This window comes from Rana temporaria, chromosome 7 (genome assembly GCF_905171775.1).
Source record: "Rana temporaria chromosome 7, aRanTem1.1, whole genome shotgun sequence".
Lineage (NCBI taxonomy): Eukaryota > Metazoa > Chordata > Amphibia > Anura > Ranidae > Rana > Rana temporaria.
Genome location: NC_053495.1, coordinates 34454216 through 34475690, shown reverse-complemented (window position 1 = coordinate 34475690; position 21475 = coordinate 34454216). Strand labels below are relative to the sequence as shown.

The following is a 21475-nucleotide window of genomic DNA, read 5'->3' as shown; positions in this document are numbered from 1 at the left end:
AATTGCATTGTTTATTGTGAAAATGACAGTTGCAGTTTGGGAGTTAACCACAGGGGGCGCTGTAGGAGTTATGTTTCACCTAGTGTGTGTTTACAACTGTAGGGGGGTGTGGCTGTAGGTCTGACGTCATCGATCGAGTCTCCCTATAAAAGGGATGACGCATTCGATGCAGCCGCCACAGTGAAGCACGGGGAAGCCGTGTTTACATACGGCTCTCCCCGTTCTTCAGCTCCAGGGAGCGATCGCGATGGGGCGGCTATAAACGAATAGCCGCGCCGTCGTCCCGGATCGCTCCCCACGGAATCCGACCGCCGCATGTAGTGGGGGGGGGGTCCCGATCGGACCCCCGACCCAAGTCTAGGCAGGGACATACAGGTACGCCAATGTGCCTGTACGTGCCATTATGCCGACGTACATATACATGCGGCGGTCTGGAAGTGGTTAACTGACAATTGCGTCATGAGACGTGGCTTCTGAAGAAAATGTACGTCATTTTTTTCCCCCACAAATAGCTTTCTTTTGGTGGTATTTGATCACCTCTACTTTTTTTGCGCTATGAACAAAAATAGAGCGACAATTTTGAAAAAAAAAATTCAATATTTTTTACTTTTTGCTATAATAAATATCCCCTAAAAATATATAAAATAATTTTTTTTCCTCAGTTTAGGCCGATACGTATTCTTCTACATATTTTTGGTAAAAAAAGCAATAAACGTTTATTGATTGGTTTGCGCAAAAGTTATAGCGTCTACAAAATGGCATAGTTTTATGGCATTTTTATTAAAATATATATATTTTTTACTATTAATGACGACGATCAGCGATTTTTATCGTGACTGCGACATTGTGGCGGACACATCGGACACTTTTGACACCATTTTGGGACCATTGTCCTTTTTGCAGCGATCAGTGCTATAAAAATGCACTGATTACTGTAAAAATGACACTGGCAGTGAAGGGGTTGACCTGTAGGGGGTGCTGAAGGGATTAAGTGTGACCTTAGGATTGTTTCTAACTGTTAGGGGACGTAGCTTGCCATGACACGTCACTGATCGCTGTTCTCAATGACAGGGAACAGACGATCAGTGACATGTCACTAGGAAGAATGGGGAGATGTGTTTACATCTTCCCGTTCTTCAGCTCTGTGACCCGATTGCGGGACGCCGGCGGACATAGTCTGTGGGCACGGAGCTCGCGACAGGGTCGCGTGCATGCCATCGGCGTGACCACACGGCCGGCAAATTAAAGGGGACGTATATACGCCCATTTGCCTGGCCGTGCCATTCTGTCGACGTAAATAGGCATGCGGCGGTCCTTAAGCGGTTAAAGCAGGACTCCAGCCCAAATTAACCAGATACAATGAATAGCCCATTAAAGTAATGATATAGTATATATCAGAGCTGCACAATTAATCGTTAAAAAATCGTGATCTCGATTCAACCCCCCTGAAAATCTCTAATGCAGAGTTTTCAGATTCTTTCATATAACAAGTGGAGAGACTTTATCTGCTCACTCAGCTGTCAAAAGAAAATATCCCGGTAGTTTTTAACAGGAAACATTGTAACTAATGCTTCCTCCTTAGATCAAAGGGATAAACTTCTGTGTGTGTAAAGAAAAAAATCTGGGCAGTCTGCCAAGTTTGTAACAACATAAAACATTGTAACGAACTTCCTTCTTGGATCAAACTTCTGTGTGTAAATGCAGGAAGTTTAACCATTTTAAAGTCCAAATCTTTTTCTGACACTTGATTCTTAACCACTTCCATACCAGGCACTTACGCAGCTTCCCGCCCAAGCCAATTTTCAGCTTTCAGCACTGTCGCACTTTGAATGGCAATTGCGCGGTCATGCTACACTGTACCCAAACAAAATTGGCGTCCTTTTTGTCCCCACAAATAGAGCTTTCTTTTGCTGGTATTTGATCACCTCTGCGATTTTTTTTTTGTTGCGCAACAACTAAAAAAAGACTGAAAATTTGGAAAAAAAAATACGTTTTTATTTTTTTCTGTTAATTTTTTTGTAAATACGTTTTCTCTTTCAATTACGGGCACTGATATGGCGGCACTAATGGGCACCGATGAGATGGCACTGATGGACATCGATGAGGTAGTACTGACGGGCACAGATGAGGTGGCACTGATTGGCGGCGCTGGTATGCGACACTGATGGGCACACATAGGCGGCACTGATGGGCACACAGGCGGCACTGATGGACACACAGGCGGCACTGATGGGCACACAGGCGGCACTGATGGGCACACATGCGGCACTGATGGGCACACAGGCGGCACTGATGGGCACACAGGCGGCACTGATGGGCACACAGGCGGCACTGGGCACTCATGGGCGGCACTGGGCACTCATAGGCGGCACAGATGGGCACTCATGGGCGGCACTGATGGATACTTATGGGTGGCACAGATGGGCACTGATAGATGGGCACTGGGCATGGATGGGCACTGTGGGGTGGCACTGATGGACACTGTGGGGTGGCACTGATGGACACTGTGGAGCAGCACTGATTTTGCCAGGTTGCCAGTCAGTGCCCATTTGTGGGCACTGATTGGCATCTTTTTTTGCAGGTTTTTTTTTTTGCAAGTTTTTTTTTTTGCAGGTTTTTTTTTTTTTTTGCCCACCCTGGTGGTCCAGGGTGGGCATCCCTGGTGGTCTAGTGTGGCGATCCGAGGGGGGGCTGCGCTGATAAACAATCAGCGCGAACCCCCCCTGTCAGGAGAGCCGCCAATCGGCTCTCCTCTACTCGCGCCTGTCAGACGCGAGTGAGGAAGAGCCATCGACGGCTCTTCCTGTTTACATCGTGATCAGCCGTGATTGGACACGGCTGATTACGTGGTAAAGAGTCTCCGCCGGAGGCTCTTTACCGAGATCGGAGATGCAGGGTGTCAGACTGACACCCCGCATCACCGATCGCCGCGATGCGCGCCCCCACAGGCGCGCGCGGCATTAAATCCTGCAGGACGTTCTGGAACGTTCTGTCAGGATTTCATAACCACTTCCCGGACGTAAATCGGCTATAGGCCGGGCGGGAAGTGGTTAAGTTAAAATCAATATTTTTTGCTAGAAATTAGCTTGGAACCCCCAAACATTATATATATTTTAGCAGAGACCCTAGGGCAGGGGTGCCCAACCAGTGGCCCGCGGAGCCCTCTGATGTGGCCCACGACATCCTGCTCTGGGATGGAATACAATAGAATAGAATACTTTTATTATAGGTACCTTTATTACTAAAATTACAGTGTATATATGGGCATATCTGTTCTGCAGTGGTTACTGGGCTGATTTTAAACTGATTACCTGCACTGAGCCATAGACTTTTATTACCTGCGCCACACCTACAGGCCCACCCTAGCCCTGCTGTACAGGAGGCTGATACCAGGTCTAATTCTGATATTTACACTACATATAATAAGGTATTGATTGCAGAGTGCATTCATTTGTGTATATAGCTGCCTGGGGTTCGGCTTTAACATATTTATGGGGTGACCAACTTTGTCTCATTTATTGTGGAAACTGGAAAAATTGCTACAGATGGGTTTTTCTGTTGACTTTGGTTCTGTCGCGAACAGTCCTTTCCTAAAAAGTCACACTTTAATCAAGCGCATCTCTAGGCATTTCATGACTGAAAAGCAAAAAAAAAAAGCCTTCATTCTGTCAAAACTCCTTTGAAGTGCGGAGACAGAAGATATGTGAGCAGGTAATGACTTTCATGTGAGTTGAGGTAGCAGACAGCTTGACTCAAATGCTGATTAAATGCGTTTTCTTCCACAGTAATGTTTCCTTTGCATCACATGTAAACACAAAGAAACCATTTTAGTTGCCGTTTGATCATTTTCACATCTTCAACTTCACGTCCTGGAGACAAATTCCGCTATTTGATTCCTATGCATATGACGATATGTATTATCTTGCTCTTGGGTACGATAGGCTCACTTCACACAGCTAGATCACCAGGATAAGGAGCCATATTTATAAAAAAAAGTGACAGTTCTTTTTAGCTTAAGCTAATGTAATTTGAAAATTAAAGTCGCACGGATAGCCTGTTTTCTTTTGGCCTTTTAAACTAAACAGCAGTGGCGGCTGGTGCTCAAAATTTTTGGGGGGGCGCAAAGGAAAAAAAATTGCAGTCTCACTGTGCCCAAACGCAGCCACTGCTACATGCCATCAAATGCAGCCACTGTGCCATCAATTCGCACCACTGTGCCATGCCATTAAACGCAGTCACTGTGCCATCAATTCGCACCACTGTGCCATCAATTCGCACCACTGTGCCATGCCATTAAACGCAGTCACTGTGCCATACATTGTCACCACTGTGCCATGCCATTAAACGCAACCACTGTGCCATCCATTGTCACCACTGTGCCATACATTGTCACCACTGTGCCATGCCATTAAACGCAGCCACTGTGCCATACATTGTCACCACTGTGCCATGCCATTAAACGCAGTCACTGTGCCATCCATTGTCACCACTGTGCCATGCCATTAAACGCAGCCACTGTGCCATCCATTGTCACCACTGTGCCATGCCATTAAACGCAGCCACTGTGCCATACATTGTCACCACTGTGCCATGCCATTAAACGCAGCCCCTGTGCCATACATTGTCACCACTGTGCCATGCCATTAAACGCAGCCACTGTGCCATCCATTGTCACCACTGCGCCATCCATTGTCACCACTGTGCCATGCCATTAAACGCAGCCACTGTGCCATCCATTGTCACCACTGTGCCATGCCATTAAACGCAGCCACTGTGCCCTTTAATGGTCGCCGCTGTGCCAATTGTCCCCACTGTGCCCTGTAAATTGCGTTCCCCCCCCCCCCCCCCCCCCCCCCCCCCCCCCCCCCCCCCCCCCCCCTGCCCGGCACTTACCTTTACTGGAGTCAGGCATCCACGTCCCACGATGTCTTCTCCCGCCCTCGATGACTGACAGGCGTCTCAGCCAATCAGGTTACAGGTAGCCAGAACCGGCCAATGTGATTGGCTGAGACGCCTGTCATCTTATTCAAGGGGCGTACAGTCTGTGCGCTCCGAGAATAAGCTTCCGGCTGTATTGGGAAAGCCTATCAGAGCCGTTGGCTTTGATAGACATTTCCCTACAGCCAACCAGCTGGCGTTATTCAGATGGCCGGACATTGAGCGCCGACCATCTGAATAACAGCGGCAGCGGCGAAAATAACATAGATTCGTGCAATGCATGAATCTATGTTATTTCACTCAGTGGCGGTGAGAGCCAGAGGGGGCGGCGCTCCAGCGCCCTCTATGGACGAACTGCCACTGCTAAACAGATAAATGCAGATAGATACACTGTATTACCAAAAGTATTGGGATGCCTGCCTTTACACACATGAAATTTAAAGGAACACTAAAGTCAATTATTTTTTTGGGTAAAATAACAAACATTTTATACTTACCTCCACTGTGCAGCTCATTTTGCACAGGGTGTCCCCGAACCTGGTCTTCTGGGGTCTCTCGGCTGCTCCTCGCAAGAGCTTTCTATCTTCATGCGAGCTCCCTCGCATGGTGGAAAGCTCTTGCGAGCACGCTCCCGTGATACGGCGGTGGCCATAGCCACCAACAGTATCACTCGGCCCCGCCCTTGGCGTGCCACGTCATTGGATGTGATTGACAGCAGCGACCAGCCAATGGCTGCGCTGCTATCAATCCATCCAACCTAGCCAATCAAAGGCCAGGCTGGGAACAGGATGACGGGGGCGCACGTGGGACTTTCGAGGGGTGAGGTAAGTAAAACGGGGGCTGGGGGGGGGGGGGCGCGGTGCTGTCGGATGTTTTTTCACCTTGATGCATAGGATGCATTAAGGTAAAAAAAACAGTCTGTATTGTTTAATATTAAGTTGGCCGACCCTTTGCAGCTATAACCGCTTCAACTCTTGTGGGAAGGCTGTCCATGAGGTTTAGGAGCGTCTATGGGAATGTTTGACCGTTCTTTAGAATTACATTTCTGAGGTCAGGACAAGAATGCAGGCCAGTCAGGTTCCTCCACCCCAAACTCGCTCATCCATGTCTTTATGGACCTTGCTTTGTGCACTGGTCGAAATCATCTGGAGGGGGGATTATGGTGTGGGGTTGTTTTTCAGACGTTGGGCTTGGCCCCTTGGTTCTAGTGAAGGGAACCCTTAAAGTGGATGTAAACCCACTTTTTTTTTTTTTTGTCACAATGTAGAGTATACGATTTCCTATGATCTGTGCCCAGTCTTGCCACACAGAGTTAATCCAGCTCTGAGCAGTCCTCTTTTATTGTTCAGTGAAAATTAACAGACTTCCAGATAAAACCCTGTCTAAATAAAAAGTCCTTTCCTCTCTCCTTGCTTTGAGTGACAGGTTAGTTACATATCTAGCTCAGACATGTTTATCATATGTTATGTTATGTTTATCATAATATGAGGTGATCCACAGTTCATTGTATATTACCGAGATGTGTTATGTGGGGGAGGGGTGGGTTTCTCACTTGTTATACTGTGGATCACCTCATATTATGATAAACATAACAACATATGATAAACATGTCCAGGCTAGATATGTAACTAACCTGTCACTCAAAGCAAGGAGAGAGGAAAGGACTTTTTATTTAGACAGGGTTTTATCTGGAAGTCTGGTCATTTTTACTGAACAATAAAAGAGGATTGCTCAGAGCTGGATTAACTCTGTGTGGCAAGACTGGGCACAGATGATAGGAAATCTTATACTCTACATTGTGACATCAAAATAAAATAAAAAACATTGGGGTTTTAGATCCACTTTAAGGCATCAGCATACCAAGACATTTTTAATAATTTCATGCTCCCAACTGTTCCAACATGACTGCGCACCAGTGGACAAACCAAGGGCCATAAAGACATAGATGAGCGAGTTTTGGGTGGAGGAACTTGACTCAACCCGATAGAACACCTTTGGGATGAATTTGGGCGGAGACTGCAAGCCACAACTTCTCATCCAACATCACAAATGCACTTCTGGAAGAATGGTCAAACATTCCCATACACACACTCCTAAACCTTGTGGACAGCCTTCCAAGAAAAGTTGAAGCTGCTATAGCTGCAAAGGGTGGGCCAACTCAATATTGAACCCTCCGGACTAAGACTGGGATGCCATTAAAGTTTGTATGTAAAGGTAGGCGTCCCAATACATTTGACAATATAGTGTACTTATAAAGGTATTTTTCAGGGTACTGCTTAGATACAATTGGATTTATAGATGGTCCCTTTACTATAGCCAATCTTAACTTTTTTTAGTTCATTTTAAAAGAGATGTAGAACCTTTTTCTCAGCAGCGCAATAGATAGTCAATGTCTGAGTTTCTTCAGCTTTTTATTTGCTCCTCCTGAGCTTCAAGATCCTTTGTCTGTTATAGAGGTTCATTTACTAAAACTGGTGTAAAATCTGGTGCAGCTCTGCATAGAAACCATTTTGTTTCCACATTTTTTTTGTTAATGCTTAATTGAACAAGCTGAAGTTAGAAGCTGATTGGCTATCATACAGAGCTGCACCACATAGTGATGCAGTCGTTGGGGGTAGGTACAGAGACGGTTAAAGGGGTTGTTAACCCTCCTGTTTTTTCACCGTAATGTATCCTATGCATTAAGGGGAAAAAACACCTGGCAAATAGTTTTGCTTACCTGAGCCCTGGAATTTCCCACGGTGGGGACACGCTGTCCCTCTGCCTGGGGCTCTTGGCTCTTAATTGGATAGATTGATGATAGTGCAGCCATTGGCTCCCGCTGCTGTCAATCAAAACCAATGACCGTGGGGGCGGGGCCGAATCCGGCATTCGGTGGCTATGGACGTCAAATAATGGACTTGGGAGGGTGCTTGCAAGGTAACCCTCAGGCGAGCGCTTCTCCTAGGGGGGTTAACTGATGCAGGGAGGAGCCGCCGTGGGACCCCAGAAGACCAGGTTCGGGGCCATTCTGTGTAAAACGAATTGCACAGTGGCGGTAAGTATGACATGTTTGTTTAAAAAAAAATCGAAGCTTTACAATCACTTTACGTTCCTATTGCTTTGCAGTGATAATAAAATTGGGCGTGCTCAGACAACAAATTATTCTCAATGTCTAGTTAAGGAGTCGTTCACACTAGCGGTTGGAACGCGGTAAAACCCCACAGTTGGGCTGTGCTTTTACCCGTTCCCAACCGCTACTTTAGCTGCAGGGGTTCTGTGTGCAATGCATGTGGTTGCGGTGTGCTAGTGCAGCAATCAAGGGGTTAAAGCAGGCAGTAAGGAGAGGATACAAGGCCTCCTCATTGCCTGTCTGAAGAGCAATCTGAACAAGGATCCCTCTTCAGATCCCAAAGATAAAGTGTAAATAAGCCCTTAGATAAGCTGATTAAATATTAGCAGTCATTCCAGCTTCAGAAACCGTGTATTGGTTATATTTGGAACTCCACCATTAGAAGGCAAAGAAAAGCTTTTGTTTAGATTGGACTTCTTTGAGCTAGATGGACCTCTTGCCATCATTTTTGTTGTACGCTATTCATTAGTTTTAACCCTGACACTCGTTTACTGCTATGTTTTTTAATTATCTCTTTTTTTAGTAGAACGTGTAAAATATTGACATGAAAGTGTTTTCTTTTGTCTTTTCAGGTTGAAGCCATTCTCATTAACATTTTTGGAGGAATAGTAAACTGCGCCATCATTGCCAACGGGATAACAAAGGCTTGCCGCGAGCTTGAACTTAAGGTGCCGCTCATTGTCAGACTTGAAGGTAAATAATAGGGAAGTTATTTTTTACAAGTTAACTCTCAAAAAAATGCCAATATATTTGGCGTAGAAAAGCTTTTTATTTAGGTCGGGATGTTTTAAAAAAAAAAAAAAAAAAACAGGTTGGCAAGTACGAGCCACACATGGAAGTTCAACGTGACAGGGACCCGCCTGGATGCCGCTGATTGCTAGCAGTTTCACAGCTGATTGGAAGTGAGTTTTGGAGCTCATATAAATTTCACATCTAAGGCGATACGCGCTTTCTTGTGATTTGGACCAAAAAAAACGTCTGATTTTCAAATTTAACATTAAGTTGAAGAGGAGGATTTGAATAGTCTACTCTTTTGTGAAATGGGTCCACTTCTCTAGTAGTTAGAAATCCCGCGGTAGAGGCACGCAGAGGGTTGGGGAACTTTGGATTTACCCCCAGTCCAAAAGTCCAAAAAAAGCGTTAAAGCAGACTTTACAATAAATTGCAGGTTCTGCTTATTTAGTAACGCCCCAACCCTTCCCCATGTGAAACCACACATTCCATCTGTGGTGGGAAGCCAAAATACAGTACTTCCCTTACACAAGTTAATATAAGAACATAACCAAAGCCATGCTCCACTCAAGACAAGCTGAGGCTGTCAATAAGTTGGAGCTCCCTTCCGTCACCTTTATTCTCTTGGTGTCAGAAAAACTTGTCAGAAGTGATTCATGCTTATAGCAGGGGAACTAAGCAGTAGAGAGAAATTACACTTGGGGCTCGTTTACATTTGCTTCAAAATATGGCATTAGACGCGCTTTTTTTAAAGCACTCGCCAATCAAAGCTCCAGTCACTAAATAAAATGGTTGGCTTACAGCCCTGTTTACACCAAGGCCCAAGCCTTACCTGTAGAAAAAAGTGTGTTGTAAGGGTTTACAACCACTATGTTTACAATACCTATAGGTAAGCCTTATTATAGGCTTACCTATACTGTAGGTAAAATTGCATGCATGGGAGTTTACTCCTCCTGCCTGCATGACTGAGCGAAGGGCTGATGGATTCCAGGAAGTAAATGCTACATAAATCATCTGCCATTACCAAGAAAAGCTAGGGGGGAGGGGGGGTTTCAACGTGATTTCTCAGCAAAATAAAGCATGGAGATATGGTTGGATTGCTGAGTTTGTGTTAAATAATATAAATAAATTAAAGTGGAGCTCCACTCTAAAGTGAAACTCCAGCTGATCGGAACCCTCCCCCCCTCTGGTGTCACATTTGACACCTTTCAGGGGGAGGGGGGTGCAGATACCTGTCTAAAGACAGGTATTTGCACCCACTTCCGGCCACACAGTCTCGGGCAGACTGCAGGCATGACGTCACCACCACCACACCCCCCTATTGTGTTCTGGGAAGACTTGGCTCCCAGTACACAGCGGCAGCCAATCGGCAGGCGTAGCGCGACTCGCGCATGTGCCGTAGGGAACCGGGCAGTGAAGCCGGAGCCCTTAACTTCCTGGTTCCCTCACCGAGGATGGCGGTGGGGCAGCAGAGTGACGAGCAATCGCTTGCCCTCTGCTGCGTACGGTGCTGGACTCCAGGACAGGTAAGTGTCCTAATATTAAAAGTCAGCAGCTGCAGTATTTGTAGCTGCTGGCTTTTAATATTTTTTTTTTTCAGCGCACATCCGCTTTAAACAGCATTTTTGGTTTTTGGCGCTCAGTGTCATTGTAGTTCTATTTTAACTACAGCAGTGAAAAATAAGGTCAGCAGATGATGCTGTCTGGCTAGGGCTATGGCATACGACACGTAGATGAGTAGAATTACAAATCATTGGCATTTAAAACGCCTCGAATATTTCATCTGTAAATTCAGCTGCTTGCCTGAAGTTCAACTTTCAACTGATTTCCGAACATTTTTCACTTCCTGCATTTTTTTCTGGCTATTCTCTTTTTTTCTTTCTTTTTTTTTTTTTAAGAATTATGCCCTAACCAGATGCCTTTTAATGTCGGGCATTTTCAACATTTCAAAGTGGTTTTTTTTTCCCCCCCTTACAAAATCCCTTTTTTAAGAAGTCCTAAAATTTGGTAATATATTCTCTTTTTAAATATTTTTTTATTATTTTTTTTATCCACCTGTCATTTTGCCCTGAAAACCCAGCGCAAAAAAAAAATCATCGCTCTGTAATGTCGGTTCATTTTGTCTTCTTCGTCATACAGTAGCAGAAGCAGAACACGTCCTTTTTTTTTCTTTACTACATCCCAGAGGCAAATGTGTGTCTAGATTTCATAAGCTTTCTGCCTTTTGTAGTGTAATTTAAAAGAAGGAAAAAGAGAGAGAGAGAGAAATGAGCTGTGAAACCTTTCAAGGTTCCTCTAAACATTAGTACTTTTAGCGTGTAATCACCCTGTTTAAAAAGAACATTAATTTGCTGTCACAAAGCTATCAAAATATGTCAGCAAAACAGAGCACAAAATTATTCCTCAAAGCATCCTCGTAAAATTCTCTAAGTGTATGTTCCTGCCAGATTAAAGAGAATAGCTTAGTGTGTCTTCACATTAATCACCACATGAGCTTCCAGTAAATATACGTTCCCAGCTATCTATCCATCTGCCCAATTTTTGGGTGATTTATAGCTATTATTTTCAAATATATATTTGTTTTTAAGTGGCCTTCTGAGAGTTCTACCCATCATTGGGTGTATTAAATGGTGTTGGAAATGTGATCCTCCTTCATAGTTCTGCGGTCCATGGACTCCTTCAAGGAATCCTGGAATGCCTGTATTTTGGATTCAAAGGTAGATAAAGGTCATGGACCTCCAACGTTAATCTTTTGGGGCTCATTAACATCATATCAGTTGAGCTGAATTTAAAGGTTCAAAAAACAGTTACATTTCCAGCACTTTCCAGCCAGAAATTTAACACTCCCTGTAATGGTCACCACCGTTTATGATACTCCCATTCCATCGCCCACGTCAGCTTATCCGACAGTCCGACAAGCCAGCAGACACGATCCATCCCATTTCCCAGAATAACCGAGACACAAGCTCTAGCTCTCTGGTTTCAAAATGTATGAACGATTTTAATGGTATCTTAGCTTTCTTATATACAGTACAAGCATGTTAAAGTTAATCACAGGGACAAAGAAACACTCCACCCCCAATATCACACAATGGGGCTTCAGTGCACATTCAGATGGGCTAATTACTAATCATCCCCCAGACGTCCCGTCTCCGCATTAGAGGGGTTAATTACTACAGCTTGACAAGTTCCCCACATCTGTTACACAAAACACATTCCTTTACTAAACATAATTGACATGCTAATTCCCTACCCCTGAAAGGAGACATCTGACCCTTCAGACTTAGTTAGCATCACACAATGGACAATGGAATGTCTTTCAGGAGTCTATTGACTTGGTGTGGGTCAGCATTAACCAAACTGTAATATTCCAAGATATCCTGCAAAACATGAATTATCGTTTCTCAGTCACCCTATGCCCAAAAGGGGCACAGGGTGACCCAAGAGTCATTAGTGACGCTGGCACAGGCGTACCCATCATCCTTCAAAAGTCTCTGGGTGTCATGGGTCATTCTGTTACACTCCCGTTGGTTGTGCTCTCAACCAAACTGTTAAACTATCCAATGGCTGGTGTCATCACTGATCACATGTGTAGCATCATTATTATTATTTTTATACAGGATTTATATAGCACCAACAGTTTGCGCAGCACTTTCCAACATTGGAGACAGTACAATACAATTCAATACAGAAGGAATCAGAGGGCCCTGCTCGTTAGAGCTTACAATCTAGAAGGGAGGGTCAAGTGAAACAATGGGTAGTAGCTGTGGGGAATGATCAGATGGACAAGATGAAAATACAGTTGTTAGGTGTGGGTAGGATAGGCTTCTCTGAAGAGAAGGGTTTTCAGGGATCGTCTAAAAGCCAGTAGAGTAGGAGATAAACTGACAGATTGGGGTAAGGAGTTCTATAGGCTTGGAGAGGCTCTGGAAAAGTCCTGTAGGCAAGCGAGGGTCTTGCGAAGAACTAAGACAACGATTAGGTTGGTCTTTTGGGACTAGGTCAGTGATGGAGCTGGGGGCAGAGTTGTGGATGGCTTTGTAGGGAAGTCGTTAGTATTTTGAATATAATTCGTTAGGTGGAAACCAGTGGAGGGATTGAGGCATTTGAAGATTGAACAGAGGCCAAGATGGCAGCTTCCTTGGCTGAAAACGATAGGAGTGTTTACTTCCACTTTAAGGTTGAAAATGTATTTATTGTCAATGTCACAAGTATCATAAAGAACAACAATAAAATTCCGGCGTATATCGCGCACCCACGATTTTGCCCTGATTTTCAGGGAAAAAAAGTGCACGTATACGCCGATAAATACGGTACTTAATCTGGTGGCATGTAATTTTTTTTGGGGGGGGGAGTGGGGGCTTCAGGAGGAGTGGGACTTCCTGTCCCACTTCCTCCTTCCGCCGAGAGGCTGGTTAGACGATTAAGCTTAATCGCCTACAGCAGCCCCTCCCTGTAGGCGATCGCCTAGGACACGTCACAGGTCCTAGGCGATTTCCTGTCCAATCAGACGGCGCCGGACCGCGCGCGCAGTGCGGCTCGCACATGCGCAGTGGGTGCCCGGCCGTGAAGCCGAAAGCTGTCACGGCCGGGTGCCCACAGATGAAATGAAGACGCCGGCCGGGGAGGGGGGGAGAGGAGCGGAGCCCCGCCCGGCGTGTTGCTGGAACGCTGGAGCAGGTAAGTGTATGTTTATTAAAAGCCAGCAGCTACACTTTTTGTGGCTGCTGACTTTTAATAAACTTAAAAATTGGCTGGAACACCCCTTTAATTAATTGACATTCCTAGCTACCAGATTTCTGCTCTGACAGGTCCCCTTTATAGTAAATGGTTGTTTTTCTTGCCTCTACATTGCTAGTTTGCTCATCATATCTGTCCTTTTCCCCAAAACAAGTACGAAGTATCCTTACGGCAGAAAAAAAAATAACGGCATTAAAAGAAACAAAAATGAAGTAATTATTCCTGCGCGGCGTATCGGGTAGCTCGGTGATGCATCAGAAAATGGTAATTCACGGTGACAGGTGCAACGTAAGCAAAGCACATCGCAGACAAAAGTTTTGTACAGAATGTTCCAAAAGTAAACACTGTTCACATTCTGCCAACAATGCGAAAAGTCTTCTAATGGTAAAGAAACGTTCACTATTAATATTTCAGCACAATGGGAAATGCCTGGTGTCTAGATCACATTATTATGTACTAATAGGGTTATGTTACACGGCAGAGAAGAATGCGCAGAGCGTGATATCCCACGCCAGCCAATCGCAAACCTCTTTCTTTGTTCTGCTAATTTGATGAAGGGCAGCATGTGGCTGCTATAAGTTACAGCTTTTTTCCCAGTCTTATCAAATAAACCAGACTGTGTCTAAATATGGAACAAAGTCAACGGTTGCATGTTTTATTCCTCGAGTTTTGCTTCTTTATATTTTCGGAATATGCTTAAAGCGGAACTAAACCCGCCATCTTGACCTCTGTCTGAACTTCAACTGCCATAATGCTGCACATGTGATCAGTTAGGACACCAGCAGGGCCGGACTGGCAACTCATGGGGCCCCCGGGCAATAGGAGATTATGGGGCCCCCATGAAATAGATTTTTACATATTGTCCCTAGTTTTACTGAGGCTGGCAACTCTAATGGGGCCCCCTAGTGGTATGGGGTTTCTCAGGCAGTGCCCGAGAGCCCGAATGGTCAGTCCGCCCCTGGACACCAGTTATTTTGACAGTTTGGGTGAGAGTGCAACCAGTCAGGGCTAGTTTAAACTTGCTTCGAACACGCTTTTTTAAAGCTCTCTGAACGCCAGTCAAAGCCCCTGTCACTAAATAAAATGGTTAGCTTACAGTCCTGTTTACAACTTACCTTTGCTGGATGCTTCGATAAGGCTTTGGTGGAGCTTCGATGGGGCTTTGGTTGAGGCTTCATGGGGCTTCGATGAAGCTTTGGTGGAGCTTCGATGAGGCTTCGGTGAGGCTTCGATGAGGCTTCGATGAGGCTTTGTGGGGCTTCAAGCGAGCTTTGCCATAGACTTCTATGAAGGCTTTGAAGCACCACTAAAGCGACATGGGGTATCATTTTTGAAGCAAAGCAAAAGCAAGGTTTAAATAGGACTGTAAGCTAACCATTTTATTTAGTGACAGAGAGCTTTAACAAAGCCTTTCCGAAGCTTTGTTTTGAAGCAAGCGTAAACTAGCCGTTAATGTGTGTTGAAGCTGAAGCAAGTGAAAATGAGCCCTTACATTCCCAACACGTGATGGGAATGTAACTTTTTTTTCTTAACTTAACCTCCTTACAACTGCACGCCGCCAGATGACGGCGGGCGGAATACCCTATTGTTCTGACAGGACGTCATATGACGTCCTGTCATTTAAAGCCGCTAGGGGGCGCGCGCACCCGTCGCGTTACTGGGAACACAGTGCGCGTGCGCGACGGCCGCCGGGCACCCGCGATTGCCCAGTAACTGAGCAGGACCGTGGATCTCTGTGTGTAAACACAGATCCACGTCCTGTCAGGGAGAGGAGACCGATGCTGTGTCTCTTGTACATAGGGACACAGATCGGTCACCCCCCTCCCCCTACAGTTAGAACACTCACTAGGCTACACATTTAACCCCTTCCCCGCCCCCTAGTGGTTAACCCCTTCCCTGCCAGTCACATTTATACAGTAATCAATGCATATTTATAGCACTGTTCACTGTATAAATGTGAATGGTCCCAAAAATGTGTCAAAAGTGTCCGATGTGTCTGCTATACCGTCGCAGTCCCAAAAAAAATCGCAGATCGCCGCCATTCCTAGTAAAAAAATAAATAATAAAAAAAATCATTATGTCCCCTATTTTGTAGGCAATATAACTTTTGCGCAAACCAGTCACTATACAGTTATTGCGATTTTTATTTTATTTTATTTTTTTACCAAAAATATGTAGAAAAATATGTATCGGCCTAAACTGAGATAAAATAAATATATATATATATATATATATATATATATATATATATATATATATATATATATATATATATATATATATATATATATATTTTTTTTAAATGGGATATTTATTATAGCAAAAAGTAAAAAATTGTGTGTTTTTTTTTTTTTCAAAATTTACGCTCTTTTTTTGTTTATAGCGCAAAAAATAAAAACCGCACAGGCGATCAAATACCACCAAAATAAAGCTCTATTTGTGGGAAAAAAGGACGTCAATTTTGTTTGGGAGCCACGTCGCATGACCGCGCAATTGTCAGTTAAAGCGACGCAGTGGCGAAAGCTAAAATTTCGTCTGGGCAGGAAGGGGGTGTATGTGCATAGTAGGCAAGTGGTTGTAAAGGAAAATATTTTATAAAAAAAAAAAAAAAAAACCACCTTATAGTTTCCTGCTCTATGGTTTTGCACAGAGCATCCCCGATCCTCCTCTTCTTGGGTCCTCCCCATTGGTGCTCTGTGCACCTCCCCCTTGACGAGTGCCCCCCATAGGAAGCAACTTGCTTTGGGGACGCTTGTTCATGCTCGCTACCAAGCCAGGTCTCTGCGTCCATAAGACACAGAGAGCGCGGCTCAGCCCTGCCCCCACTCCTGCCTCACTGGCTGTGATTCACAGCCTGCCTTGGGTCTACAGTGAGGGAAACAAATATTTGATCCCCTGCTAATTTTGTACGTTCACCCACTGACAGATGACCAGTCTATACTTTTAATGGTAGGTTTATGTTACCAGTGAGAGACACAATAACCAGAAAAAACATTTAAAAAGGTTATTTAATTGATTTACATTTTGAGTGAAATAAGTATTTGACCCCTTTGCAAAACATGACTCGGTACTTGGTGGCAAAACCCTTGTTGGCAATCAGAGGTCAGACATTTCTCAGAGGTTTGCACACATCTCAGGAGAGATTTTGTCCCACTACTCCGGGGATATGCAATTAGCGGACCTCCAGATGTTGCAGAACTACAAATCCCATGAGGCATAGCAAGACTCTGACAGCCACAAGCATAACACTGAGGCAGAGGCATGATGGGACTTGTAGTTTTGCAACAGCTGGAGGTCCGCTAATTGCATATCCCTGCACTACTCTATGCAGATCCTCTCCAAGTAATTGTCTTATATCATATCCGTAACCTTTTACTCCTCGTATGTGTTTGCTGTCTCTGAGATTGAATATTTACTTAATTTTATTTGCACTCGTTTGAGAATGTTTGGGTTGCACTTAAAGCCACCCATATCAAGAAACCACTACTGATTTCCACTTATCTCTGTTAGGGAAATTACCCCTCGCTTCATGGCCTATTGATATTTCTTGGATGTGTTTTGGGAAGCGCCTCGTACAAATCGCCTAAAACGTCTTTTGACAAAGTTTTTGGTTAAGAGCATCAGATACAGCCAACATGTTTCAGGGAAAGAGCTGCTCCCTTCTTCAGGGATTGAGCAACAATTATTAATTGAATTACAATGAAATGTACTAGAGGAAGTAAATTTAGGGGTTTCATAGACCCAGAAGGTAATTTCTAGCGTCATTTTGTAGTTTTTTTGCAGAGCAGGCATGGACACTATGGGGCTGTCCGACGGACTGCATGTCCGTTTCCTTCCGATTGTCATCCAATCCGAATCGCCCAACTTATCCCCATACGCCTGTTTTTATCGGATGCAGGCGGGTGAAAGCAGACATATCTGCTGACATCCGCTGCCCCATAAAAAACAATTGGTTGTTCGACCGAGTCCTCCTAAAAAAAACCAGGCAGACCCGATTGGTCCGCCAGTGTGAAATGAGCCTAAAGGAGGAACTTAAGCTTGATTTACAAATACTGTAGCTGATCACTTACTGGTACCTGGGGTCAAGCACTGCATTCCTGAAGCTGGTTCCTCTTACTGATGCGAGTTGCCAGCGTCACTATCTTGTATATGGGAGCTGGCTTCCTAAGGAACCACAGCCAGCTTCACACTGTGCATACGTGAGCACTTTGTGAGCGGTCCTGCAGCCTCCTGGGATGTGTGATGTGTCCCAGGAGGCTGCGGGAGTGGAGGGGTGGGGCAAGGGTTATCCTACTTGCCTAGGCACGCATCTGTATTCGCTCTCGCCCAAGAAACCTGTAACCCTGTCACACGCTGCGGGAGGGAACCTGTGGGATTTCACTTTTTGACTGAAGTTTGACTGCAAATAGTTGCTTGAAAGGGTCTTGCATGTGCCACAAAAATGAATCTCCATGAATGTACCCCATTCAAGTGAATAGGGCTGCACTGCAATCATGTGTAAAGCCCGTGGGTGCAGGATTTTTAGGGTTAAAGTAGTCGTATAGTAATTTTTTCCACTTTTAACTACAGGTAAGCCTATAATAAGGCTTAACTGTAGGTAAAAAAAATATCTCCTAAACCTTTACAGTTTAGGAGATATTCCCCTTGCAATGAGCCGCTGACTGCAGCAGTGCATCCGCAGAGGTGGTTCTCGGCTTAAGGCCCGGCAGATGCCGGACCTTGCCAGAAAGAAGTCTCCCGCGTGCATGCGCGGGAGTAACGACATTGCGGCTCCAGCCACTCACAGTGCTGGAGCCGCGATACCCGGAAGACACGCCGAGATAACATGTCAGCTACCTCGGCGTGGACCAGGTAAGTTACCGACGCCTCGTTCTAAATTTCATAATGAGCTAGAATGCGGTGCATACTAGATCATTATGCCTTTTGCCTTACAGGTGACCAAAAAAAAAAAAAAAATGTATGGGACTATACATCCGCTTTAAACCAGGCTGTGAGAGGGTGACATATCCCCTCCTAAATGCCTGTCAACCACCATTTCCAAAGCAACCCACCACGGATTGCTATTCAGAAGAACGACAAGGGCTGTCACAAATGTGGGTGAACCCTAAAAGCTATTTCTTTTATGGACCCGCTCACCCTAAAAAAAAATGAATGTAGACCGGTCTATGTAGCCCATAGTAACCAGGGTGCAACTGCACTTTTCTGGCACAGACTGTCATATAAAAGGTGAAATCTGATTATGGGGAATGCTCGTTCCCCTTGTTCCAATTTTTATGAATGGGCCCCAGCCCCGTAATGACTTCATCTCCTGATCTTCCAGCCCACGCTGGAATGCGCCACACAATTGAATCTCTGGCAGGGAGATACAGACAAGCTAACTGACACAAAGGCGTTTAAAGTCTCTTGCAACTGCATTCTAGCCCAGAGCTGCCTTCTTCAAACGGCCAGATATAAAGACACAACAAAGGCGAAGATGGCAGCTGCAGCATTGTTATCTAAGCTGTATATAGCGGATATAAAACGGCTATGTTTTCCTTGGGAGGATTTTAGGTTGCCAGCTGCAGTATATTGTGTGACACGTATTCTCACAAGGTTGATTTTTTTTTTTCCCACTTGCTTGCAGATATAAAAGCAAGTATTGGTACAGCCAGGAAAGCTGACAATCATACATGGGTGGATTAGGATTTATGAAATACCTATTGCCCTTAAAGCGGAGGTTCACCCTAATTTACAAATCATCGTTCATCCCACCGGCTCAGTTTCAAAGTTAAATAGCTAGATTCAGAGAGACTTAGGCTGGCGTATCAGTAGATACGCCAGCCTAAGTCAGAATTTGCGTTGGCGCTAATTTAGGTGTATTCTGGTAACCAGATATGCTTAAATTAGGCTCAGATACGAGCAGCGTAAGTGTCTTACACCCTCGTATCCTAAAGTGTCATTTTTAGGCTGACCGCTAGGTGGAGCTTCCATTGCGGTCAGCGTAGAATATGTAAATCCGTAGATACGCCTATTCACGAACGTACGCCCGGCCGACGCAGTACAGATATGCAGTTTACGTAACGCATTAGCAGGCCTAAAGTTATTCCATCAAATAGATGGAATAGTAATGTTAAGTATGGCCACCGTTCCCGTGTCGAAATTCGAAAATTTTACGTCGTTTGCGTAAGTCGTCCGTGAATAGGGATTTACGTCCACGTCAAAATCAATAGGCCCGTGCGGCGTACGTTGCCGCAATGCACACTGGGAAATGTAGGCGGACGGCGCATGCGCCGTTCAAAAAAAACGTCAATCACGTCAGGTCAAAGCATATTAACATAAAACACGTCCCCTCAGCCTGTTTTGAATTAGGCGCGCTTGCGCCCGCCGCATTTACGCTACGCCTTCGTAAGTTAGGAGGCAAGTACTTTGAGAATACAGTACTTGCCTCTCTGACTTAAGGCGGCGTAGCGTAAATACGATACGCTACGCCGCCTTAAAGTTGCGGCGATCTCTGAGAATCTAGCTAAAAGTTAGCTATCAATTTTTTTTTTTAAATAAATCCCATAACTTGTTTATGATGTCTAAACCAGGCACTTCCTGGTTTAGCTCCCGCGGGAGTGGGCGTGTCCGTCTAGGGATTACTTTGCAATGTCTCCTGGGAGCACAGCGTGACGCTGCCCAGGAGACGATTCTCTAGCCAACAAGACGAACTATCGCGTGACTTCACACGTCACGTGACTCTTGCAGCCAGTCACGTGACGAGGGTGGATACAATTCCGCCATTTTAATTCAGGGCAAACGGGAAATCGCCAATACTCGCCGTCAACACTGCACATGCGCGGGATAGAGCGGTGAACATCAGCATTCACCACATCCCGGAAGAATTTGCTTGTGGGCTTCAGAGTGCCCACAAGCAAGATGGAAGCGTCCTGCACATATTTTTATAAAATATCTTTTGCGGAAGAATGACAGTGTGGGGGGCTGTGAAATTTGGACGCGTAAGTACCGTTTTAACTATATTAAGATCGGCAGGTGGATATAAAAAAATTCCTGTAGTCCAACAGTCCAGGTTGACTTCTGTTAAACTCACTTGGTCAGCGGCTGCGCGGTGGGGAGGTCTCCCCCCATCCACCTCAAATGTATGGATGGAGGAATTGGTACAGTTTTTTTCCATTCAGCTCGCCAACTGAATAAAAGAAAAACTGAACCGTGCTTGGCCAGCTTTACATTGATCAGCCTCTGATGCAGCCTCACATCTTGTGACTTGCTACAAGTTTACAAAGTTTGCAGTCTGGTCACTGGGGGAGGGCTCCTGCAGACAGTTGTGATGAGGACACGGAGCAGCTCTGAGGTGTGATGAGGACACGGAGCGGCTCTGAGGTGTGGCGAGGACACGGGGCGGCTCTGAGGTGTGGCGAGGACACTGGGCAGCTCTGAGGTGTGGCGAGGACACGGGGCAGCTCTGAGGTGTGGCGAGGACACGGGGCAGCTCTGAGGTGTGGCGAGGACACGGGGCAGCTCTGAGGTGTGGCGAGGACACGGGGCAGCTCTGAGGTGTGGCGAGGACACGGGGCAGCTCTGAGGTGTGGCGAGGACACGGGGGACCTCTGAGGTGTGGCGAGGACACGGGGGACCTCTGAGGTGTGGTGAGGAATGGGTTGGAATGATCTTGAGTTCAGTCCAAACATAGATGGCAGCTCTCAGTGCCAGTCAAGTGTGCTGTGGAAACAGGGTGAGACACAAATGAAGGAGGGTTTGGCAGCATCTTGGAAGGTAAAATATGTATTTTTTTAATAGAATTTTAAGCTTGTGTACCACATGGAAACTGGATTTGGTATTTGTTTAGACTCATACATGAGCTCTTGGTATGTATGTCAAGTAATGTGTAAGTATTACACTTCAGGGTGTTTATCACCGAATACTGAGATCACAGTGCTCCTCCTGACCATGGCTTCATCAGCTTTTCTCTCCAGA

The 21475-nt window shown here is 45.3% G+C and overlaps 1 protein-coding gene across 1 annotated transcript in view; it reads left to right on the top strand.

Annotated features, from left to right (window-relative positions):
* SUCLG2 (succinate-CoA ligase GDP-forming subunit beta) overlaps nt 1–21475 on the top strand; it is a 297736-nt gene that overhangs the window by 249884 nt on the left and 26377 nt on the right. The window contains exon 10 of the mRNA XM_040359196.1: nt 8623–8743. Coding sequence (XP_040215130.1) covers nt 8623–8743 — 121 coding nt within the window. The remainder of the gene's footprint in view (nt 1–8622; nt 8744–21475) is intronic.